General features: G+C 41.7%; 1 protein-coding gene across 1 annotated transcript in view; it reads right to left on the bottom strand.

Moving 5' to 3' along the window:
* The window catches only part of LOC130069109 (regulator of G-protein signaling 3-like), a gene marked incomplete at its 3' end in the record, with an annotated part of 103438 nt that overhangs the window by 34614 nt on the left and 42144 nt on the right, over nucleotides 1–26680 (bottom strand). The window contains exons 3-8 of the mRNA XM_056232829.1: nucleotides 18798–18894; nucleotides 18301–18406; nucleotides 16989–17344; nucleotides 12972–13010; nucleotides 10434–10714; nucleotides 8569–8652 (exon numbers count right to left, since the gene is read on the bottom strand). Coding sequence (XP_056088804.1) covers nucleotides 8569–8652; nucleotides 10434–10714; nucleotides 12972–13010; nucleotides 16989–17344; nucleotides 18301–18406; nucleotides 18798–18894 — 963 coding nt within the window. The remainder of the gene's footprint in view (nucleotides 1–8568; nucleotides 8653–10433; nucleotides 10715–12971; nucleotides 13011–16988; nucleotides 17345–18300; nucleotides 18407–18797; nucleotides 18895–26680) is intronic.

The raw sequence follows: 26680 nt of genomic DNA on the forward strand, positions 1-26680 counted from the left end.
CCTGTATTCTTTAACATGTATGGCAAAAAGCACAACTCTGCTGTGCCTTTGGACGTAAATATGCTTATGCCCGTAACCATCTACGTTACATATCAGACATGGACCAATTAAAATCGAGATATTACTGGACACATTTGCGTAGCTAACGTCATTACACCACAGCTAGCCTATGCCTTATCCCCACCAAATTCAAAGTCAAAATGACAGCACCGGCCGTGATCACAGAGTTAAGACATTTTTTCAAGCTCGATTTTAATTCAAAATCTGAGTTAATAGCAAGAGGGAGGTCTACGCCAGCCTTAGATGGACTAGTGCAGCAACTGAAGGCCGTAAAGACGAGTTTTACAAAGTTGTGATCAACGTTTTTACGAGCAAAGAGCGGCGGATGGATTTTATGTACAAATAATCTACCGATTGGTGAGTCAAAAACTATTTTAGGCTTAATATTGAATTGATAAATGTGGTTGAACTAATGCAAGCCATTTGCCTTCATATTCAATTGAGCAGTGTGTGATTTCACTTTTGCTGACAGACATAATTGGCCGCTGTGCAAAAATGAAGGATTAAGAATGGTTGTATTCTGATGCTGGAGTGGACACTTAACTGTCGACTCCCGTTTGCCTGTGCCGCGCTTGTGTGTGTATGTGTGTGTGGTGTGTGTGCAAGAGAGAGAGAGACTGTAAGAGTACACGATATACATCCTGATTTGTACATTTCTTGTTATGCTGCGTTTGTGCGTAACGTTTACTGTTATTACGTATTATTAGCCTAAACAATAAATCAGGTATAATATGGCTTTCATAACTCAGTGCCTAGCCTCTTTAAGACATCACCGCACGTCACTGCACCAGAGTAATGGCCCTTGAGAGCCACCAGAGTTATGGCCCTTGAGAGCCACCAGAGGGCACTCCACATAACTCACTGCCCGGACTCTTCATCCATCATCACATTCACCTGTGTCTCATTATCTTGTTTAGCTCACCCCATATAAGCCTGGTTTTCTCATTCAGTATCTACAAAGTCTTGTTTAGTGTTACACTGCAGTTCCGAGCGTTCTCCCTGGTTTCATGTCTCTTGGTTTGGGATTTCTTGCCTGTTCCGTGCTCTTTTGCCCGTGTTCCCTGCTTTGTTGTGTTAGTTTGTATGGACTGCCTGCCTGTGTTTGACCTTGCCTGTACTTTGGATTTAGCCTGGCTCCAGCCTCCTCCTACTTCTGCTCAATTTAAATTTTCCTTCAGTACCGCGTCTGGGATTGTGGTGTATTCTTTGGTTTTCTCGGGTACATTTTTTTACCGGTCCAATCAGCGAACAGAGGGAGTGGCTGAGAACGATGACGTTGATGTCGTGCGCTAGTTTGTCATACGCATAGACAGTAAAAGAAATGGACACAGCGACCCCAAAGACTTCAACGGAGAAAAGTGAAGTCAACCAGAAGCACTCTCTTCCTGATGGCTGAGCGACTGCGCGGTGGTGGACAGGTTTGAGGATGCTAAGGCTCACACTGAGCTGGACGACGGAGATGTGACGTGAGAAACCTGTAATTCTTCTAGTAGCTGTGCCGAGAGGAATCTGAATCATTCCCTTCCGAATCTCGCAGAGACGGAGAGCGTGAGTATTAGCTGTCCATGAACAGCAGGAGCAACTTTACAACTCTCTATGGGCTTCTCCCTTGACTTTATGCCTCCACATCCCCCCGATTGACATGAGCTTCTCCTCCTGTCTATACGGTAATTTCTCTACTGCGCGACAGAGAGTCGCGTGTTATGATTCAATTATGGCTGTCAGTTAAACGCGTTATTAACGACGTTAACGCAAACCCATTTTAGCGGCGTCAATTTTTTTTATCGCGCGATTAACGGTCTTTTTGGCCTAGCAAACTTTGTAGTTCCCTTTCGAGGGAACTCGAACTGCGTCGGTGACGACACTAGGGGAACGCCCCTTCAGCGTAGCGCGTCTGAATTTATGAAGGAAACCGAATCCAATCCTATTGGCGTTGCGTGATGACGTAGCGTGTGACGGCATACACGGATGTGTGCAAAGGCACACCGGCACAAGCAAAGTCAGCTTTTTGCTATTCAGCAAGCGCTCTGTGTTTTTGTGAGTCTTATTTGGTGTCGTTTGTCTGCTTTGAAAAACTTCAGTATGGCTGATCAGTTCAGGATGTGTGTGTCATGTTTGGGAAGACAGCACGCTCAAGCAGCTCTTGAGGGGGCTGCTTGCGCTCATTGCGAGTCTCTTTCTGTGAGAGTGCTGCGATCTCGACTGGCTTTATTTTCGGAAGATGGCCAAATGCGTTCTCCCCGCGGTTCGGGTCCCGCATCTGAGCATGAGACTGCCGAGGCATATTCTCGCTCCTCTTCTGGTGAGTCTGATTCCCCCATTCCCCGTTCGGGAGCCCGCTCCGCGGCTTCTCCCGATCGGGAGGATGTTCCTGCTTTACAGCTGTCTAATTCCGAGGAATTAGACATACTGAGTGTTGGGGATGAGGATCATGTTGACACGCACCAGTCTGTTCAGCCGGCACCTAATTACAATGAGTTGGTGGAGGTTTTGACGCGGGCTGTGGCCAAGCTGGATATTTCTTGGCCACAAGAGCGGCAGGAAGCGCGTCCGAAAAGCAAGCTTGACGAACGCTTCCTGCAGCACCGCACGCAACCTTCACGCCGGTCTCTCCCTTTCTTCCCGGATTTACACAATGAGTTGTGTAAATCCTGGAACAGGCCATTTTCATCACGCCTGTCTAATCCTCCAATGTTAAACTACAGTAATGTTGTGGGGGTTAGCGATAAGGGATACGGGATGATGCCTCGGGTTGAGGAAGCATTAGCCAGCTACCTTTCACCCGACCTTGCATCAACCCTGAAGTCGCCGGCGTTTCCTTCTAAACCTTGCCGCACCACATCTGATTTGGTGGGCAGGGCGTATATGGCGGCGGGTCGAGCTGGTGCGACCCTGCACACAATGGCCATATTGCAGGCGTACCAAGCCGACCTTTTGAGAGATATCGACCAGGGCGAGGGTCCATCCCCGGATGATATCGCTGAACTTCGCAGAGCCACAGACTTGTCTCTCCGGGTTACCAAGGAGACGGCCCGTGCCATCGGTCGCTCCATGTCGGCCCTGTCGGGCATGAAGGAGAAGGATAGGACCTTCCTTCTTGATGCACCCGTTTCAGCCTCAGGTCTATTTGGTGAGGCTGTTAGCCCGGTGGTGGACAGGTTTGAGGATGCTAAGAAGCAGGGCGAAGCCTTCAAGCGGTATCTCCCTCGCCGTTCTAGGTCTAGGAGGGCTGCTGCTGAAGAACAGCCACAGCAATCCTCCTCTTCCTCTTACCGCCAGGCACAGAAGGCGAGTGTCGCTTCCAGAGCTCCCCCTCGTAGATCTTGGGACTCTGGTCGACGCTCTCACCCTCAGCCTCCTGATAAGACGGATCTGAGGACCGTTATTCAGTATAGGAAGGCTAAGGGAAAGAGGTCCTAACTCCTTTGAGGCCTCAGAGGGCCGCCCCCCCCCCCAAGAGAGAGCGACCAAGGTCCCCTCTCTTGTTGGGCCCTCAGGGAGTTGGCGTCAGTATCCCGCCTTCTCTGACGCTTCGGGACACGCTAGCTCCCAGCGAGCTCACACTGGTTGGCCTGCCCCAAAGGCTTGCAGGCAGTCAGTGTTCGGGTTCGCACAATGTAGGGCGTTGTTGGTTTTTCCCTGCCGGTCCTCCGCTTCAGGGCACCGTCAACATCCTGCACAAAACACTGGACACCAGCCCCAAGGGGCTGAATTTCCTTTGGTGAATTTCGCAGAGGCATGGCAAAACCTCGCGAACATTTCTCCATGGGTCCTGCGTACTGTAAGAACTGGGTACAGACTGCAGTTCCAGGTCCGCCCACCAAAATTCAACGGGGTGGTCTGGACTTCAGTGCACCCAGAGCAGGGTCTAGTGTTGGAACAGGAAGTTCACTCGCTGCTGGAAAAAGGGGCCATAGAGCATGTTCCCCCACCAGTCAGGGAGTCCGGGTTCTACAGCCGGTACTTCATAGTTCCCAAGAAGGATGGAGGGTTGCGTCCAATTTTAGATCTAAGGCACTTGAACCGGTCTCTGAGGAGGTTCAGGTTCAAGATGCTCACCATTCCCTTCATCGTGAGTCAAGTCCAATCCGAGGATTGGTTTGTCACGATAGATCTAAAAGACGCTTATTTTCACATCTCCATTCTTCCATCTCACAGGAAGTTCCTGAGGTTTGCTTTCGGGGGCAAAGCTTACCAATATCGGGTTCTTCCATTCGGCCTAGCACTCTCCCCTCGCACTTTTACCAAGTGTATGGATGCAGCTCTAGCACCCCTGAGGCTCGAGGGCATCAGGGTGCTCAATTACATCGACGACTGGCTGATACTGGCACAGTCGCGAGAGCTGGCGATTCGGCATCGAGATGTCGTTCTCGCCCACATCCAGAGCCTGGGCTTGAGACTCAACACGAAGAAGAGCGTGTTGACACCAGCCCAGAGAACCACGTTCCTGGGAGTGGTGTGGGACTCGGTCACGATGCGGGCACAATTGTCTCCTGCTCGGATCGTGTCTATCCTGACCTCAGTGTCCAGGATAAAGCTAGGCCAAGCAGTCACTGTCAAACATTTTCAGAGAGTGTTGGGTCTCATGGCAGCAGCGTCCAGCGTGATTCCTTCTGGCCTGCTACACATGAGAGCCCTACAGTGGTGGTTAAGAGCCAAGGGGTTTTCCCCGAGGGGAAATCCATTCCGCTTGATAAGGGTTACGCGCAGATGCCTTCGTTCCCTATCAATTTGGAAGAAGCCTTGGTTCTTGTCCCAGGGTCGGAGGCTGGGAGCGTCATGTCACCGGATATCTATTTCGACAGACGCCTCCCTCTCGGGCTGGGGCGCGGTCATGGACGGCCGTTTTACGAGAGGTCTCTGGCAGGACCAACATTCCTCTTGGCATATAAATTGCCTAGAAATGTTGGCGGTGTTCCGGGCTCTGAGGAGCTTTCTGCCAGACCTCCATGGTCGCCATGTCCTAGTAAGATCCGACAACATGTCGGTGGTATCTTACCTAAACCATCAGGGGGGTCTGAGGTCGCGCCCTCTCTGCAGACTGGCGCATCAGATCCTCCTGTGGTCCCAGCGGAGACTGTCGTCTCTCAGGGCGATGTATGTCCCGGGGGACCGGAACCAGGGAGCAGACTTGCTGTCGAGGCAGGGGCTGAGGCCCGGGGAATGGAGACTCCACCCCGAGGTGGTGGAGTTAATATGCGAGAGGTTTGGCCCAGTAGAAGTGGACCTATTTGCGTCTCGAGAGACGACACACTGTCCACTGTGGTTCTCCCTCACACATCCAGCCCCGCTGGGGTTGGATGCCATCGTGCAGACGTGGCCAAGGCTGCGTCTGTACGCCTTTCCCCCAATCGCTCTGCTCCCAGCAGTTCTGGGAAGGGTCCGTCAGGACGGGGTCAGCCTACTATTAGTAGCCCCGTTTTGGGTGGCCCGAGTATGGTTCTCGGACATCATCCTGCTTCTGGCAGGCCCGCCATGGCAGATCCCTCTGAGGAGGGACCTGTTGTCTCAGGCGGGGGGCTCAGTTCTCCACCCTCGGCCCGAGCTGTGGAAACTGTGGGTCTGGCCCCTGAGGGGGCACAGTACCTAGAAGCCGGCCTGTCAGCAGAAGTGGTTGAAACTATACTCACTTCCAGAGCTCCCTCCACGAGGAAGTTATACGGCCTTAAGTGGAATGTATTTTCCATTTGGTGCAGAGAGCGTGATTTGGACCCAGTTCACTGCCCAGTGGCTTCAGTGCTGGAGTTTCTCCAAGACCGCTTTTCTGCCGGGCTTACCCCGTCCACACTCAAGGTTTATGTGGCTGCCATTGCGACTTTCCACGCTCCTCTGAGTGATGGTCCTCTGGGGAGGCATCACCTGGTCGTACGCTTCCTCCGTGGAACCTGGAGGATGAGACCTGCGACTCGCACCAGAGTTCCCTCTTGGGACCTGGCAGTGGTTCTCGAAGGACTGGCCGAGGCCCCCTTCGAACCATTGGAGTTGGCTGAGGCCAAGAACCTTTCATTTAAGGTGGTCTTTTTGTTAGCCATTACTTCTCTGAGGAGGGTAGGAGATCTCCAGGCGCTCTCTATTTCCAATGGGTGCTTGGAGTTTGCTCCAGGCGACATTAAGGCCATCTTGCACCCCAGGCCCGGCTATTTGCCCAAGGTGCCATCTAATGTGGCACGGCCTTTGGTTCTGCAGGCATTTCATCCTCCGCCTCATGTGACGGCGGATGAGGAGAGACTTCATCTGCTCTGCCCTGTCAGAGCACTTCAGTATTACATCCAGAAGTCCTCCTCATGGCGGAAGTCGGACCAGTTGCTGGTGTGTTTTGGGTCTCCCAAGAAGGGGCTTCCCGCCTCTAAGCAGACCATCAGCAACTGGATCGTTCAGACTATTTCCCTGGCCTATCAGGTGCGCAATTTGCCTTCACCTATGGCCGTGAGGGCTCACTCCACCAGAGGCATGGCGTCCTCTAGAGCCCTCCTTTCAGGGGTTTCCATACATGACATATGTGAGGCGGCTGGCTGGGCCACTCCGCACACATTCATGAGGTTTTACAGTCTGGACCTTCCCTCTACACCCGGTGCACAAGTGCTTTCGTCCTAGGTTGTGCCTGAAGTCAGTTCACACTAGGATGAGCAGGGTTCGTTGTGGTATAGTGGGTATCTCGTTCCCCTAGTGTCGTCACCGACGCAGTTCGAGTTCCCTCGAAAGGGAACGTCTCGGGTTACGTATGTAACCCTTGTTCCCTGAGAAAGGAAACGAGACACTGCGTCGGTTCGCCACACCTCACCCTGCTTGGAGCACTTGCTTCATAGCAAAGAGCTGACTTTGCTTGTGCCGGTGTGCCTTCGTACACATCCGTGTATGCCGTCACACGCTACGTCATCACGCAACGCCAATAGGATTGGATTCGGTTTCCTTCATAAATTCAGACGCGCTACGCTGAAGGGGCGTTCCCCTAGTGTCGTCACCGACGCAGTGTCTCGTTCCCTTTCTCAGGGAACAAGGGTTACATACGTAACCCGAGACGTTTTTTCCACATGCTTTTGCAACAGGACGCGGCGCGGCGCAACAGGACGTTTTGTTGCTTCGTCGACCAAAGCGCAAGCGGATATAGCTAGACCGGAAACAAAACAACAGGCACGCCGCACACACTTGTTTGGGCTTGCGAGCCGGCCAAATAGTAGGTTAACGTTACGTTTTGAGTGGATGACGAGCGCGAGACGCCGAAATGGATGCCAATAAGATTCTGAATTGAAAGTTTACTTTTAAAAAGTTGCCAAATGTTTCCATTGACGAGACCAAAGTGATCTGTGTGTTTTGTCGTTGTGAACTGAGCTATCATCATCGCAGCACCTCCAGTCTGAAACACCACTTGATGATGGCCAAGCACACACACACACACACACACACACAGCTGATGCGAATCCTCCGCCCCCTCGTCAATATCAGGACCTCGTCAGTATTTCTTTCACCCTTTTATTGATGGACAGTGTTACATTGTGTGAGAGATTATTTGCTCCAAGTGAGAATGTTAGCGTGAAATTAAACACAGTATATGCCAATGTTGTTTTCAATAAAAAACATTTGCACAAAGCAAGCCGATCCACTTTTCCATGTTGATAAGAGCATTAAAATGAGAAAAAATAATGGGACAAAAAGAAATCAAGAGACATTTAGAATAGATAAAACTGTGCGATTAATCTCGAGTTAACTATGACATTAATGCGATTAATCGCGATTAAATATTTTAATCGTTTGACAGCACTAGATTCAATCGTTATCCTATTTTTACATAAACTGCTTCTACGGGGGCATAACGTAAGATACAAGGTAATGGAGCCTTTTATACATTGTCGTGTTTCTTTAGAAATAAACAATGAACAAATGGAGTCTTTAAACTCCTCAGATGTAAAGTTATTCGCTGTCAAAGTGACGCCGAAATGAATGGGAGTCAATGGAGTGCTAACAGCGGGTGATGGCTTGCTAGCCAATGGCGGCCCCCGGGGAGACTTCAGTTTCCGGCTGGTGGATTACACCCTTGGGTTTGAGTCGTCATACGTCATGACCAAACATTAGCGATTGGTAATGGCAGATCCAGAGTGGCTCTGGGCAGATCCAATAGTTTTAGACTTCAACAGAGGACGTTAACGCTTGTCAATGGAGCAAGGCCAGACTCTCTGTACAAATGAAATGTACGAGAGTCTGGTGGGACCCGGCTACTTTGGATTACCCTGTTCAATAAATACTGCATTTGGATCCTCAATCTTCTTGTCTCGGAGCAGTTCGTGACACTCTCACTCAAGTAGGGACAAAAGAGAGTTCCAGCAGTTTACACTAGACATTGTCCAGGTGGGAAAAGAGAGATAAATCTTAAATTATCTATGAGTTCATTTTATTCCAGTTAAAAGCACTTGACCCCACATTAAGGAAGTTATAAAACTGTACTACTTTTAGAACAATTTCAAGTGTGAAATTCCCTAAATCCACATGCACACTCTGTAGAGTATCTCTTACCTTGATCGAGAAGTGCCTGCTCTCATGTAGAATCATTTCTTCAGAGATCACCAGTGTTCTTGTTGGGCTACACAGCTCTACAGGCTTCAGAAAAGAGAGAAACAGACTCTGACTCCAACTTAATGAGCTTAATAACTCATCAAATATACACTGTTTTGATTGAAGAAAGTGCTGAACTAGAAGTACTGCGTTTTATAGAGTACTCAATCCCCACATAACATGTCTTACCACACTATTCTCTAAACTAGTACACTGTAACATGCGGCAATTGTGTTTGTATTTAAGTATGCAAAAGACAACCTCGGACAGGTTGCGTGACATGCTATCTATCTACAAAAACCATGAAACACTTCATTAAATACTGATTCACTTGCAACAAGAATAAATATGGTTTGTGTTTTGATTGGCTATTGAGAGCATGAAACATTTTGAGATTACACTTACTCTATTCATTTTCCTATGCATATTTCTTCATATTGTTGGCCATATGCAGCTCATTGTAATATTAATGAATTTTAGGTTTGATTTTAAGGTTTTACTTGTGTACTGGATGATAAACCAGTTCAGTGCTGTGTTGGGCTGCCACTTCATGTCCAATGAAAAATATGGGTCATCCCAGCTAAAAAATATTATTATTTTCTAAGAACGTTTTGCTAATGTTCCCGTTAACGTTATTTCTGAGTGTTCCCTGATAGTTCAAACGTCCAGTTTTTTTTTATGTTTTTTAAAAACATTCTTGATTATGCAATCGTTAAAGAAACATTCCATTTTAGAATTCTGCAAACATTATGGGAACGTTACTTTTGAATGTTCTCTGAACATTCTGAAACAAGTAGTAACATAAAAAAACATTACATGATCGTCCTGCATCGACGTCACAATTACGTCACAGCGCTAGCTGGAGGCAAAACAAACGGACAACTGGAGGCGGCCAATACAAACCAGCACAGATTCGGCTACATAAGGAGCTTAAATTATTATTATTATTATTAAATGTCATCTTGTTGTGTTGTTGGGTGCAAGAATCAATGAAAAATGAATATGCTGTATCTGGAATTTTTATTTCTAGAAAATATTCACATCATTAAATTTGCACCGTAAATGTCACTCTTTACATTGTCGTCTTCTTTGCGCTGGCTTGGCAGAACTGCGGATCGCACCACACAAGTCTTGTACATGACCATTCAGCACATAGTTATAGGCGTCAAAAGATTTATATGCCCACAGTTTCTCTTTACGCTCGGTTTCTCTATCTGATAGGTGTAGAAGTCAGGCCACTCGACCGGAGGTAGGGTTAACGTTAATCCTGTCAGATTGTCCATCATTGAGTGAGCGTGTACGGGTCAGCCAATCTGGTTCCGTCCGTTAAAATTAACTTTTGCAAATAACAATCGCGGTCCTGGACACTGAGTGACCTTACACATTAAGATAAAATCGGATTTTCTCCAGTCATTGTTAAAAAAACAAGCTAACAAAACTTGCAAACTAACGTTAGGGAAGCGGCCAGAGGGATCGTTCTGCCTCCACCTAAGCTCCGCCCACAAAAACACATCACCATGTTTACCAACTGAAAAGGGGTCTAACGATGTAAAAAATTATGTTTTTGTCCTAAAGTTTTGAGAACATTATTAAAGACCATATAACTTTGAACAAACGTTCTACTTAGGTTACTGGAAGAACGTGTGTTCATAATTTTGAGAGAAGCTTGCCAGAACAGTTCTGAGAACGTTTCCTATTAGCAAACCCTGTTGACAACTTGCTCTATACAGTATTATCTATGTCATGTTCTGAAGAGATTACTACTAGAGCTCAGTAGATCTTTTTATTTAATGTGTGTGCTTATTTTGAAGATGTGGAAGATTTACCTGCACAAAGATGGGGAAGATGAGGATTTTAGGTGTGGCTTTAACGTATGTACCAAAGTTGGCATGAGGCGTGTGTGACCTCACAATGGTGCAGTTCTGGTAGTTGGCGAAGTTTGAAGTGTGTGTTGGCTGTTGGTAATGTCCACTTTGCTGTGTTTTGGATTTGCTGTTGCCAGAGCGTCTCAGAAAGCACGTTCTGCTGGCCAGTCCAGGTGCTGACTGGGAACCAGTGGCCGGAGGAGGTGGAACAGGCGTCTGAGGTGTGGGGAACATCTGGCCAGCTGAAAGTAATGAGCGTATAGGTGAGATTCAGTCAGATATCAGATGGAAGACATTTTCTGTGGTTTAGAAGTATAGAAGAGCCTGGGTCGGGCTGGCCCTGTGGGGGGGCCCACCGTCCTTCGCCCGGGGGTGTGCACAGATAGCCATATTAATAATAAAATCATATTGCTATCTTTAATATCATTGTTATTGTTTGGAGGATTTGGTGGAGAGAAGAGTGGGGGGACAAAGGACATATATTTCAGATTATAAGGTCTTTCTTTTCTTTACCTTTTGTTTGTTTGTTTTGTTTTTCTTCTATTCTTATTTTGTTGTTTGTCTGTGTGTTTTATATATATATATACACTCACCTAAAGGATTATTAGGAACACCTGTTCAATTTCTCATTAATGCAATTATCTAATCAACCAATCACATGGCAGTTGCTTCAATGCATTTAGGGGTGTGGTCCTGGTCAAGACAATCTCCTGAACTCCAAACTGAATGTCAGAATGGGAAAGAAAGGTGATTTAAGCAATTTTGAGCGTGGCATGGTTGTTGGTGCCAGACGGGCCGGTCTGAGTATTTTACAATCTGCTCAGTTACTGGGATTTTCACGCACAACCATTTCTAGGGTTTACAAAGAATGGTGTGAAAAGGGAAAAACATCCAGTATGCGGCAGTCCTGTGGGCGAAAATGCCTTGTTGATGCTAGAGGTCAGAGGAGAATGGGCCGACTGATTCAAGCTGATAGAAGAGCAACTTTGACTGAAATAACCACTCGTTACAACCGAGGTATGCAGCAAAGCATTTGTGAAGCCACAACACGCACAACCTTGAGGCGGATGGGCTACAACAGCAGAAGACCCCACCGGGTACCACTCATCTCCACTACAAATAGGAAAAAGAGGCTACAATTTGCAAGAGCTCACCAAAATTGGACAGTTGAAGACTGGAAAAATGGAAAAATGTCGCCTGGTCTGATGAGTCTCGATTTCTGTTGAGACATTCAGATGGTAGAGTCAGAATTTGGCGTAAACAGAATGAGAACATGGATCCATCATGCCTTGTTACCACTGTGCAGGCTGGTGGTGGTGGTGTAATGGTGTGGGGGATGTTTTCTTGGCACACTTTAGGCCCCTTAGTGCCAATTGGGCATTGTTTAAATGCCACGGCCTACCTGAGCATTGTTTCTGACCATGTCCATCCCTTTATGGCCACCATGTACCCATCCTCTGATGGCTACTTCCAGCAGGATAATGCACCATGTCACAAAGCTCGAATCATTTCAAATTGGTTTCTTGAACATGACAATGAGTTCACTGTACTAAAATGGCCCCCACAGTCACCAGATCTCAACCCAATAGAGCATCTTTGGGATGTGGTGGAACGGGAGCTTCGTGCCCTGGATGTGCATCCCACAAATCTCCATCAACTGCAAGATGCTATCCTATCAATATGGGCCAACATTTCTAAAGAATGCTTTCAGCACCTTGTTGAATCAATGCCACGTAGAATTAAGGCAGTTCTGAAGGCAAAGGGGGTCAAACACAGTATTAGTATGGTGTTCCTAATAATCTTTTAGGTGAGTGTATATATATATATATATATATATATATATATATATGTGTGTGTATTTTGTAAAATGTCTATGTATTCCTGCAATAAAAAAAAAAGAAAAGAAGCATAGAAGAGCCGATATGACAACCCTAGACCCTGTAAGCAGGTCCTTGATGAAAATCTCATGTTTTCTGGTCAGTATTTCTGCAGTAGGTTGTGCCATACAGGAGAAAACATCATGTCTCCAATGTCAGTATCCACTAGTAATAAGAAGTAGAGGCATGAATAGAAATTAATGTAATGAGTTAATTGAAATGAAGCCATAATGTGTGCACTGGATCAAACAAAACATGAAGGGCATTTGAAATGGTCAAATTGACAAATTCACAAATCTATTTTTTTTTTACTACTTCTTATGTTTTTTGCAGTCTAATGACTTGGACTTGGACTTATAATACAACGAAATTCTGTCTGGTGAATCTCAGTTAAAGAACTAAACAAAAACACTTAAAACAAACAACAATAAGCAGCATCAAACGGCAGCAATTACTTTAAAATAAAGTGCCATTATGTAAAGTGCAATACCCTTCATTGCCCTGCTTAAGACTCTTACTCAAGGACACAATGTAGGGCTCAAGATAGTAACTTTCCAAACCCTGAGCCTTAACCACTGCACCACATCATGAATAGAAAATGCACTAGGAAAGAGGAACTTACTTGTCCGGTGGTTGTCTCCATAGACAGAGCCCAATGCCTGGAAATATTGAAGAGTCAATAAGTGAAGACAATAAGTACATGTTAAGATATTAGTGGAGGTTTCTCACTACTTTAATGAATCAATGATTACAATATTAAGTCTTTTTTTACACAATACACATTAGCAACACCTAAGTTCTGCTTTTACACTGGAAGCATTCGTACATAAAATATAGTGATAAATATAGTGTCGGAATTGAGAATAATTACAACCAGATTGTTGTGAACTGCAATTTACATAAACTTCCTATACATCCAAATGATAATAAATCTTCACATAATAGCACCCGAACCCCAAGCTTTAGCCATAAACTGACTATCTAAATCTAGAAAGCACTGTTTGTGTGCCTGTTCACTCGATATTTAGGCTGGTTAGGAGTGACTTTACCACCTTGAAAAATTGTTACGTTTCCCCCGTGAGAGCGGTTTGCGTGTGCAGTGTGTAAAAGACCCTATGGCCACTTCCGTAGGCTTGATTATAACAGACGGAAATATACTATAAGTACGGATTTAAAAGAAAGCACAGGTTTCCTGTAATAGTAGCCTAATACGTTACTGATGCATGGTTGGTTATAAAGATATTTTTCAATGGAAACTAAGATCTGCAACCAAACCTTGATTCACCAATAAATTCACACTAAAATCGATTCTACATTTGATTTAAGATCAAATTTAGAAACTAATGAAACCGCACATACGCAAAACTCTGTAAACATTTAAATGTAAAGGTTTTCTTGTGTTTCAATTTTGATGATGACGCATTTCTTGAGAACACTTGGGATTGAGAATCTTGCTGTTTATATATAAGGATTTTAAACTTTTGTGTGCCTTTACTGTAGGTACAGCATCTGTCTACAATGATATTGTAAGTCCCCCTGTGGTGAAACGCAAGGTTTAAATATTGTTTGTACGTATATTGTGGCGAGCAGGACGAGGCCGAGGGCCGTGAGAGAGCGCCGTGAGGTGTGTTTTTAATATGCTTTAAAACAAACCATGTGTAAATTCATAAGTCGACAGCATTGCTGAGTATTTTCTGCAGTGAACCAAAGACAGTCTCAAAAACACGGTTTGAAATCGCTGGTGTTTCTGACGTCACAAACGACCTTGTAACCAATCAGATCAACGTGTGATCGTCAACCAGTGGATCTCTGAGCTGAGTGAGTGAGTGGAGGCGGGGCTCATCTGCATATTCATAGAACCACGTATACTAAATGAGGCGAGGGTATCAAGTTACATTCAAGATATTTTAAGGCATGAAGGATTTTTTTTCCTTCCCAAGGGAAAAAATGCTTTAATATGTCATTTTGGTGATCAAAGATGAGTTTTAAGGTATAAAATAATTGACTACAGCGACTTTAAAATGGGTTTTAAAAAAGTTTAAGAAAACACCAAAGAAGTACTTACAAATAAAGAAACATTATTAATGTTAAACGAAAAAAGAAGCTTGGCATCAAATATGTCTCCACATCATGCAGCATTTTCTTTGATTTTGCAATATGCTGGAGATTGTAAGAAACGCCACTATGCTTTAGACAGGACTCTCTTAAAAACCCACTCCGATGAAAATAATGTTTTTCTAGGTGTTATCATGTTCTTGTGGCATTTTTCTGATGTTAGAGGACATATCTTGATAAAAATAAGCTCAAAGTTGTATTTCTGAGTATTTCTACATTCAAATGGCTGTGAATCAGTAGCAGACGCTAAAATGCCGGCTAAAATAGACTGGAGTTGTGACGTAGTAACTCCACTGGGCGTCTCCACACGCGACGTCTTGGAGTGAAATAATGATCGGTGATCGGTGATAACTTTGATTAACTTCGGATAATAATAATGAACGTGTATATAATACTGCTGCCCCACCGGTATTGGGGGTGTAAGCTAGCGGGAGAGACAGAGCTCTCAGCAACGGGCAGGGGGAGGGTCGTCTCCGTGCCAACGGCTCCGCCCACAACGCAGAGGCGAATTGCTAATGAGCTACTGCCGCTCTGCTGAAGCGAAGTCCCAGAAAACGGCACAGGTTTTGTGATTTTGGCTAAAAATGGCATAATCATAATTTAAAAACCACTGGGAATGTTTAAAAATAGCTCAAAATATGATCGGAGTGGGACTTTAAGGATTTAGGAGTCCTCAGGACGACGTCTTTGCTGTTGTAGGTACTTCAGAGCAGGCCATCTACACATTTAAGCCTCATCCTTCCCTCACACTTTGTAACATCTATCCCTCGTGGGTCAAAATGACCCGAAGCACTAAAATTATACCTACATTTTTTTTTTGTCCAGAAAGCTTATTTTATTTCATTTTGATAATATTTTTCTATTTTTTAATGAAATTTTTTTGGAGATTTATTTTTTATTTGATTTACCTTTAAATTACTAGATTTGATCAATAAATAATAAATAAATAGTAATTTAGGCACATTCCTCATTCTTTCAACTTAAATTTAAAATAACTCACAATTTCACGCATAACCCTTTTAATTCAGCTCAAAATCTCTTACATTGGGAGTCTTTGCCGACCTCTTGTGGAAAAATAATAATATAACATGATATTTCATAACTCTTGCCACTAGATGGCGTCATAGTGCTCTATATGGAGCAAATGAGCGGTTCCGCTGGGTCCTAACGTCAGTTTTTCTTCAGTATGCATTCAGATACACATGTAGTCATTATAAAATATTTTTTTGGTAACGTTTTAGCATTTTTAGGTTTTTCTATGTGTACTGAAGAGGGAAGGATTTATTACTTTTTAAAATTTCAACCACAAAACTCCTCGAATCCATTAAATGTTTTTGTGTGTGTATTCGTGGTTCAAGTGCGACAAAAGTCCAAAGGTCTCAGCCCCCTCATGTCTGCTCACATTTCCACATCATATTGAGACAATAAAGGGTTAATTCACCCAAAAATGAAAATGATGTCATTAATGTCTCTCCCTCATGTCGCTCCAAGCCCGTCAGACCTCCGTTCATCTTCAGAACACAGTTTAAGATATTTTAGATTTAGTCCGAGAGCTTTCTGTCCCTCTATTGTAAATGTATGTACGGTATACTGTCCTTGTCCAGAAAGGAAATAAAGACATCATCAAAGTAGTCCATGTGACATCAGTGGGTTAGTTAGAGTGTGTTGAAGCATCGAAAATACATTTTGGTCCAAAAATAACAAAAACTACGACTTTATTCAGCATTGTATTGTCTTCCGGTTCTGTTGTGGATCCGCGTTCAGTGCCGCCGCTGACGTAAGACGCTGCTGACGTGTGTCTGGTGTGTGTGTGTGTGTGTGTGTGTGTGTATTCTGGTTCTGTTGTGGATCCGCGTTCAGTGCCGCTGCTGACGTGTCTCTGGTGTGTGTGTGTGTGTGTGTGTGTGTGTGTGTGTGTGTGTGTGTGTGTGTGTGTGTGTGTGTGTGTGTGTGTGTGTGTGTGTGTGTGTGTGTGTGTGTGTGTGTGTGTGTGTGTGTGTGTGTGTGTGTTCTGGTTCTGTTGTGGATCCGCGTTCAGTGCCGCCGCTGACGTAAGACGCTGCTGATGTGTGTCTGGTGCGCCCGAGCTTCGTTCACAGTCTGAGGGAGACGCACGCATGGAAACTAAACAATCTTCACAAACATGTCTAAGGATTTCACACAGAGGAAGATTTGTTTTTTTTTTGCCCAGCCAGATTTATTTGAACCCGAATACACGGACACACCAGACACACGTCAGCAGCGTCTTACGTCAGCGGCGGCACTGAACGCGGATCCACAACAGAACCAGAATACACACACACACACACACACACCAGACACAGGTCAGCAGCGTCTTACGTCAGCGGCGGCACTGAACGCGGATCCACAACAGAACCGGAAGATGAACGGAGGTCTTACGGGCTTGGAGCGACATGAGGGTGAGTCATTAATGACATCATTTTCATTTTTGGGTGAACTAAGCCTTTAAGCAGCTGTGAGACACCATGATGATGGACAATGCTTGGCTCTACCTGGCTTCCAGGATTAACCGGAGACAGGATGATATAATCGTCCCCGTTTGATGCTTTCACACGCGTCCCTCTGAGCGTCTGAGTGCCGCGCTTGCCGTCCACTGGACTCCTGCGTTCTCCCCACAGGATTCCCGACCCTCTCCCTCCACCGGCCCGCCCGTCGGACCCGTTCACCAAACCCCTGCGCTGGTGGGGGGGCAGAGGCGGCAGCGGGGGCGGCTGGTCCCCCCTCTTGCTTTTAGCCGGGGAAACCGGAGTGTCATAGTAAGAGGACTTGTAAGTAGGATGATGGATCAGTCGCTCAAAGTTGGACTTCACAGAGGGTCCCGTACGCCAAACCACCACTGTGATTTCACTTAGACTATTTCTGGAGAGAGTGAGAGATAACAGCACAAACGAAGGAAGAGAAGCAAACAGAGAAGAGTTGATTGATTGATTTATTAATTATTGAGTGTGTTTATGTGTCAACACCTTTAACAGGTTTCACCTTGTTAAAAAGACATGAGCTGAATTTAATTAAATGTTGTATACTTCAAATCTTAAAAGATAATTTACTTGCAGATAATATAATATTAATGAAATGAAAGGCTCAAAGAGAGTACACTGTCATAACTATGTTTCTTTTGTAATCATGTCAAATTAAAAGTTTAATGAACATTTTAAATAATTGTGTTTTAATCTTTTCAGTTGCTTTAAAGAAGTACACTCATTTTGATGTGCCGACTAATATGTAAAGTACTTGATTATAATGTTAACTGTAGTGTGCAATTCGATAATGCATTTAAATATAATATTTTTAAATGTACTAAATTACAACTGCATCATTACAAATGTGTAAGTATTTAAATACATGATATACAGATTGCAAAAGAAATGACTTTAAAGTATATTTTAGTTTACCACAAATGCTTGTCAGCACACTTTAACCGTATTTCAAAGGCAACATAAGTAGCTAATTATGAAAATACATATGAACATGTACTTAAAAAAGTTGAACAAGTTGTGTTTAATTTAAATTTAAACTATACTACATTTTTATTTAATAGCAAGGTGTTTTCAAGAAACATAACATTCAATTTGCACTTAAGTTTATTACTTTATATTGTGTATATATAATATATATTTAAAAAAAATAAAAAGTGTATTACTTTAAAGTGTAGTATTTCTGTAATAAGTGTTTTTTTACAGTATGTACTTTTTCACAAAGGTCTTTAATCAGGTAAAGGTCATAAACTGCGTTTCTTTTAGTACAGCTTATGCGTACAGTGTGCCTGAGTGAATTATTATGAATAATTTGATCTTCACAACTATAGTGTTATGTACCTAATAGCATGTGCAAGATCTACACACTTCCAATGTTTGACAGGCTGACCGTTTAACTGCAAAACAGTGTCCAACTGCTGCAAACCAGCCTGATGCGCTGGCCCACCTGAGAGAACAAACACACACACGTTGGGTTTCCATGTTTTATGGGGACTTTCCATAGACATAGCTAATGGTTTTATACAGTACAAACTGTATATTCTATCCTCAAACCCATCACAGAAAACATTTAGCATTTTTACGTTTTCAAAAAATCAAAAATGTCCCCACAAGGATTTCGGATATTGCCATCTTTGAGGACATGACACACACACACACACACAACATTTATAAAGACGACAGTGAGTGTTACTCAGCTGTGACTCATGTAGCCTTAAACTCACACACACATTGACCCATGTTTGACTGTGATGCTTAATAACCCATGACGCAGAAAAACCACACATTCCCAGCCTTCAGTTCAGCATCCTCTGACACACACACACACACACACACACCAGAGCAGTTCTTGCCTGGATCGACTGCTTGTATACGAACAGGCGAGTCAGAGCAGATGGTGAAGCCGAAGCCGTCCTTTCCTCGTAGAATGGTCACCTAAAGCACACACACACACACACACACACACACACACACACACACACACTCATGAGTACAACACACTGCCACCTGCTGGAACAGTACGACACTGCAGCTGCCCATCAGAGGAGCGCCAACACTCAAATAAACTTTTACATTGTTTTGCTTCAGTTACAGAGATTTACTTAAGCAGTAAAGTACTATATTGTAAATATAACTAAATGCGATATAAGGTTTGACTCGCAGAGGAGTGACTATATTCCATTGCATTGCATCTAGTATGGCATTGCGTTTAAGAATACTGTGAATAAAAATATTAAAAGAAAAAAACTTACTTTACATTATTTTATTAAGAAAATTCATTAAGTGGGTGTGCTGTGCACTAATATAAACAATATATACATAATTATTATCCAATATCTGCACTGTTACTTGCTGAATAGCGTGGCTGTCACTCAAATTGCATATTTCAGCATTATTTAGATTCTAGATTAGTTGTAGGCCTACTTATATTCTGATTTGTAAATAACAGAATTCTACAGTCTAATATTATTACAGGATATAATGGACACAGTTGATATAAAAAGTATACAAACCCCTCTTAAAACCGCTCGGCTTTGTAATGAAAAAAATTCAATAAAGATAAATCGCATCAGAACTTTTGCACATTTAATATAAAAATGACAACCAATGCAATGCCACTGAAAGGAAAAAAAGTTAGTTTAGGCCCTGTTTATATGTGAATAAAAGCCTAAATTCATATAAAGTGATCGAGTCTCTCTGATCGAGAAAATTTGCACTAAACCTCTCAATTCATATGGATTACTTTTACAAACTCTTTAGGTTCTTTTTGAAGTGTCAAAGTTGCTGTTTTCCTTATAGTTTTCCTGTTTCGTAGGATTCACCCATTCCCGTGTTACCTCATGAATGAACTCGTTTGCCCTTGCACTTATAAGCCCTCAGTTTCAGTCAGTTATTTGTCCTGAATTGTTTGTAACTTGGTTGTAATACCCGTTCCCTGAGTTTACCAGTGCCATTTGGATTTATATGTATTAAAGGATTGTTTGCTCGATGTGCACTGGTCACTACCCGTGACAATATATTCTCTATTTTCATTTTCATATTGCTTTATTAAAGAATTAATCTCACTAAATTTTGATACATTTCTCTCAGAGCAAACTCTTTTAAAATGGTAAAAGTTTGCTTAATAAGTAAATATATCTTCAGATTTATATCTTGAGTAAGGGTCACCGTGATTTTGACATATTTTGTTGATCGTGGAACGTCGAAAAATGTAGTCCTACCCCTAAACCCTACACATACGTTATGCGTAATATCAGAGGGAAATGATAGTTGAATAACACTGATGTCGAAGCACCAAACCTGATTGTAAACCTATGGAAACTTGTCCCTCAAATCTGATTGGTTGACTGAAATGTTGTTCCAGGATAGACAAATAAGTTGCACTTGGTGAAATTAAGTTCATCACTGAAGGATGACAATTTGGTAAAACTTTACAATAAAGGTGTCAGTAGGATTGGTGAATGGGGGTTATAAGGTGTAACCGTATGAGGTCCCTTTTATAAAACTGCTTAGGGCCCCTAAAATGTGAGGGCCGGCGCTGGGTGAGAGACAGCAGATCCACTACATCTGCAGAGGGTGTTTAAGCCTCCGTGTGTGTGTGATGGCTGATCCTTACATGAAATGAAGGGATTACAGTGGAAATCTGGATTAAACCGAGAGGGAGAAAAGAGAGAAAGGGGGGATAGAGAGGTGAATAGGACATGATAGAATGAGAGGAGAAAATTACAGGATATGAGAGAATAAAAGTTGACAACACTCGGGTTCAAATGTTTTACTTAATGGATGATCTGATGAAGAGAAAGCAAATGCAAAGCAAGTGTTCTTCACTCTAAAAAATGCTGGGTTGTTTTAACCCAAATTTGGGTAAAATATGGACAAACCTAGCCGTTGGGTTACATTTTTAAATTTCATTTTTAACCCAACATTTGGGTTTGTCCATGTTTGACCCAAAATTGGGTTAAAACAACCCAGCATTTTTTTAGAGTGTTAAGAACACTTGCTTTGCATTTGCTTTCTCTTCATCAGATCATGCATTAAGTAAAAAATTTCATTAAATAATACATTCAATTTCGTTTGTTTTTTACTAAACCCTATCGTATACGGCATGGGATCATTCTGATACTTTTGTGTCTTTTTTAAAAGCTCGATGCTGGTCGCTATTCACTGCCATTATATGGACGAGTGTGAGCGAGACATTTAAAAAAAGAAAATCCTTTTGTGGTCCATAAAAGATAGAAGGGCATACGGCATTAGAACAACACCAGGGTGAGTAAATGATGACTTAATTTTCATTTTAGGGTGAACTATCCCTTTAAATCTTTCCTCGCCATTGAAATCTTACATCCTTTATGACACAACGCTTTATGACGGAATTTTCCGGCAATACATGTTTTCATGTATTAGAAGCATTGCTCACACACACATTATGCAAACAATCATCGCCCATCGTTTGAATCCGATCCGGACGAAGTCTGACAAAAAAGCAATTTACTCAGCTTTTTGCTTAGAATAATCAAAAATGCTGCAGCTGACGGGAAAATTAAATATATATATATAGAGAGAGAGAGAGATATATAAAAGCAGGAGGGAAAATAATTAAAGTACAGTTAAAGGTATATTTCAAATATATAAAATGAAAAACTAAATAGGAACAAGTATACTTGCAGTATAAAACTACTAAACAGGAGTTAACAGAGTATACTTCAAAGTGTACTTTCATAAACTATAAAATGTGCTACAAGTATTTGACTAGTAAACTATCAGTATACCTACCTACAAGTTCACAAGTTGCAGTACAAACAAAAAGTGTAGTTGAAAACTAGTTGTGTACTCAAAGTTTACTACTGTTACACTTCAATTATTCTTAAAAGTATACTTATACACTAAAAAGTGGGCCAATTTAGTCCCAAGTAGTACTGAAATAGTTACAAGTATATTGATATTAGTATACTTAATACATAAAGTATACTAAAAAAATATACTTGAACTTTACTTAAGTATATACTTAAAGGGATAGTTCACCCAAAAATGGGTGAAAAAAAAATCATTTACTCACCCTCAAGTTGTTCAAACCTGTATGAATTTCTCTCTTCTGCTGAATCCAAAAGAAGATATTTTTAAGAATGTTTAAAACCAAACAGTAATGGATCTTCCATAGCATGGACAGTAAATGAAGACAGAATTGAGATTTTTGGGTGAACTATCCCTTTCATAAAATGAACTTGAAGTATACTATTTTTGTAAGGGTATATATGCTCGAAAACAGATGTGCTCACTTTATGTTAACAACACCATTAAAGGTACAATATGTAAGAATTTTGTAATAAAATATCCAAAATTCACTTGCACAGTGTGATGTATTTCCTGCAGTTGTGTACTTACAATATCCCAAAAGTCTCCAAAGATTTTTTATTTCAGAGAAATTCCAATTTTAAATAAGTGTCCGTCCCGGAAAAAAATTGTCGCGTGTCAATGACGCAATCTCGCGCTATCCTCGGTTTCCGCTCGTACTGCCATAGCCATGACGTAACCATGGTGACAGACGTGGACAACTGCGAAGTGCGTAGCGTTTAGCGGCACGCAGTTCTTGTTTCTTTCAAACATAGACCATGGCAAGCAGACTTTGGGACAAACAAGGAGAACTAAAATGAGGATCAATATCAGCGTGGCGTTTTTGAGATCCCGAGAGCTAGCGTCCGCGACTAACTTGGACTCGCCAGAGCTTCACGAGTCACGACTTGACAGCTTTATTAGACAGGTGAGCAAATGTACATAAAACAAATCAATGTTACATAACGTTAGCTCAACAAGATGAAATGTTAGAATATGGTCAGTATGTTATTTTAATGTTGATCTAGCTTACTGCTAGTTTCGTATAGCAAACAAACTAACACGTGGTATAACATTATAACTTTCAACACACATTTAAATGCCGTTTAGTGTGATAGTGTAACGTTAGACCACGTGAAGCAGCGCTGCGTTACCTCACAAGTTTAATTCGTCTAATAAACTGACCTGTGTGAGTAATCCAGCATTTGCAGGTAGTTCGGTAGAATTAAATGTCCTTATTCCTTTATATCCGCGGGACTCGCGTGTGATATCTGTCATTATTAGATCCATCAGCTTGACAGCAAGTCCCATCATTCAGCTCATCACTGCGTCATCAACCTACGGCTTTGTTATTGTTGGAAACTGCGCCCTCTTGTGGCGAAAAAAACCTACATATTGTGCCTTTAACTTCACAGCAGCATCAGGGATATTTGCCAAATTACTACTAGGATAAAACCAAAATTTTTCTGCTTTAAGATTCTGACTCAACCCTCTTACTCTGTGCCAACCCATTCAAAGACTCTATAGAATAGAACTTTTTACAACCAAGTGAGAGGTTGATTTAAATAAATAAAAAAACGGGAAGACAAAACTTCTACTTGCATTGGTAGCCCTGGCGACCCTGATGAGTTCATAGCCTACGTTTTTGGGCACATTTCTTTTTAAAGCTGCACAACAGAAATCCAAGACCATAAAAACCACATGAACACTGATCTCAGAAGGGGATCCATCGGGCAGTGAAGTCTATTCAATCCGTCATTTCACCTCCATTGGGAATTCAGAAGCTCTTTCTTCATTTAAAAAGTGGGATTAGAGGAGGAGGTTTGCCTCCTGTTAGCCATGCATGAAGAAGCACTTACAACTTTGGAAACAGTCGGCAGAAAGAGTGATCGGGAACTGCCTTGCTTCTCAGGGTGAACCATAGACATAGTTGCTGTAGGGAATGGCCTGATGAAAGAGGCAAATTGAAGGTGATAAAAATACAAACTATTTTATTTGGGCATTAGGTTTCCCAATGTGTATGTAATTTAAGCAGTTACCAATAGAGTTTATATATTTCCCAATCTGTATGTAATTTAGGCAGTTACCAATGGAGTTTATATATTTCCCAATCTGTATGTAATTTAAGCAGTTACCAATGGAGTTTATATATTTCCCAATCTGTATGTAATTTAGGCAGTTACCAATGGAGTTTATATATTTCCCAATCTGTATGTAATTTAAGCAGTTACCAATGGAGTTTATATATTTCCCAATCTGTATGTAATTTAGGCAGTTACCAATGGAGTTTATATATTTCCCAATCTGTATGTAATTTAAGCAGTTACCAATGGAGTTTATATATTTCCCAATCTGTAATTTAAGCAGTTACCAATGGAGTTTATATATTTCCCAATGTTCATGTAATTTAAGCAGTTACCAATGGAGTTTATATATTTACCAATCTGTATGTAATTTAGGCAGTTACCAATGGAGTTTATATATTTCCCAATGTTCATGTAATTTAAGCAGTTACCAATGGAGTTTATATATTTCCCAATCTGTATGTAATTTAGGCAGTTACCAATGGAGTTTATATATTTACCAATCTGTAATTTAAGCAGTTACCAATGGAGTTTATATATTTACCAATCTGTAATTTAAGCAGTTACCAATGGAGTTTATATATTTACCAATCTGTAATTTAGGCAGTTACCAATGGAGTTTATATATTTCCCAATCTGTATGTAATTTAGGCAGTTACCAATGGAGTTTATATATTTCCCAATCTGTATGTAATTTAGGCAGTTACCAATGGAGTTTATAGATTTCCCAATCTGTATGTAATTTAAGCAGTTACCAATGGAGTTTATATATTTCCCAATCTGTATGTAATTTAGGCAGTTACCAATGGAGTTTATATATTTCCCAATCTGTAATTTAAGCAGTTACCAATGGAGTTTATATATTTCCCAATGTGTATGTAATTTAGGCAGTTACCAATGGAGTTTATATATTTCACAATCTGTATGTAATTTAAGCAGTTACCAATGGAGTTTATATATTTCCCAATGTTTATGTAATTTAAGCAGTTACCAATGGAGTTTATATATTTCCCAATCTGTATGTAATTTAGGCAGTTACCAATGGAGTTTATATATTTCCCAATCTGTATGTAATTTAGGCAGTTACCAATGGAGTTTATATATTTACCAATCTGTATGTAATTTAAGCAGTTACCAATGGAGTTTATATATTTACCAATCTGTGTGTAATTTAAGCAGTTACCAATGGAGTTTATATATTTACCAATGTGTTTAGGCAGTTACCAATGGAGTTTATATACAAGTTTAAAATATCAGTTTAAATAGTTTGAAAGTAGTTCACCCCTGTCCATCTGCAGTGCATACTGTGCAAGTTTCAAAGTTCACCAGAATGTCTCTACATCCAGTTTTGTCCCTATAGAGGGACATTTGAGAAGTTAAAATTGTGTGAAAAAAATATATTTTGGTGCACATTTGGGTGGATGCTTCATACCACACCTAAGGACAATCTTGGCACCAGTTACAGATTTCTAAAAGAGCAAGTTGCATAACACTGTAAAAAATATTATGTTAAATTTTCGGTTAAAAAAAAAAGGCATATGTGGATGCCAGAAATGTACCATAAAAAAATACGGTAGCAACATTTGAGGTTTTACAGACTTAATTTAAATTTACAGTAAAAGTACCTATTGAAGTACTAATATCTGTTTTGTACCTTTGTACACTGACAACCACCAAACACAGTAGTGATGAACGTCACATGATGAATCCCAGCTCATCACAAACCAGCTTTTTCACAAGCGGTCAATACTAATATACAGTAGAAGCTGCAGTGTCATTCACACAAACACTAAACACCATCATAACACACATAATAAATAAACATTAATTTACCAACACTAGATGTAACATAAAACTCTAATGTACACAACTGATTAGAAATCAGTTATTTCAATCAAAATACATCAAATGTGTCATGCAGGGAATTGTGGGAATCCCAGTTTACAGTTTTTCACTGTAAATTATACAATTAATTCACTTCCTAAAACTGTCAATTTAATAGTATTTTACTGTAAAATTTTACTGTAGAAAATTACTGTGAAATGTACAGTTAGATTTATTACAGTCATTTACCGTATAGAGTACGGAAACTTTCTGTTAACCAATTAATGTTTTTTCACTGTAGCATTTTTACAGTCTGTTACCGTTAATATCATTTTTTACAGTCTAGAGTTGGAATACAAAAGAAAAATGCTTTCAACAAATGTAAAGAACCGCTGAACGGTGACAAAGTATTAGTTCATTGTGATTGTCATTTGTCTCAGCCTGTAAAACTGGCGCTGTCCTTCAGAATATAAAACCAAATGGTGAAGATCATCCAGTTGTATATAAATCACATACAGTACTCCAGCAGAGAAAATGTATTCACAATTCAAGATAGAAGAAGTGAGTCTTATATCTGCAGTAAAAAAAATGCCTTCAATATCTTTGGGGCAGACAGTTCAATTTGATGACTGATCAAAGACCGCTACTGACCTTTGCAGATGCACATATTAAGCAGTGGGCCATCATTTTATCATCGCTTGACTATCACATAATTTAAATGCGAGTGACTTGTCACGTTTTCCTTTGCCCAAGATCACAGATGCAGATCAACTGAAGCATACTGAATAACTGAAGCATATTTTCAGCTATAATGTGCACATTTTTAGGGCTTGATGCTTACTTTTTTCCCCAAGAAGCTCATACTTCTAATTAAAAAAGTTTAGGAGCGCATAAAGTACTTCAGAGGTGCATTTAAAGCTGCAGTCCGTAACTTTTTTTGGTTAAAAATGATCCAAAATAATTTTTTGAGCAAGTACATAACC

This window comes from Rhinichthys klamathensis, unplaced genomic scaffold, assembly GCF_029890125.1.
Source record: "Rhinichthys klamathensis goyatoka isolate OS25496 unplaced genomic scaffold, OSU_Roscu_1.1 h1tg000356l_1, whole genome shotgun sequence".
In the NCBI taxonomy this organism is placed as follows: Eukaryota; Metazoa; Chordata; class Actinopteri; order Cypriniformes; family Leuciscidae; genus Rhinichthys; species Rhinichthys klamathensis.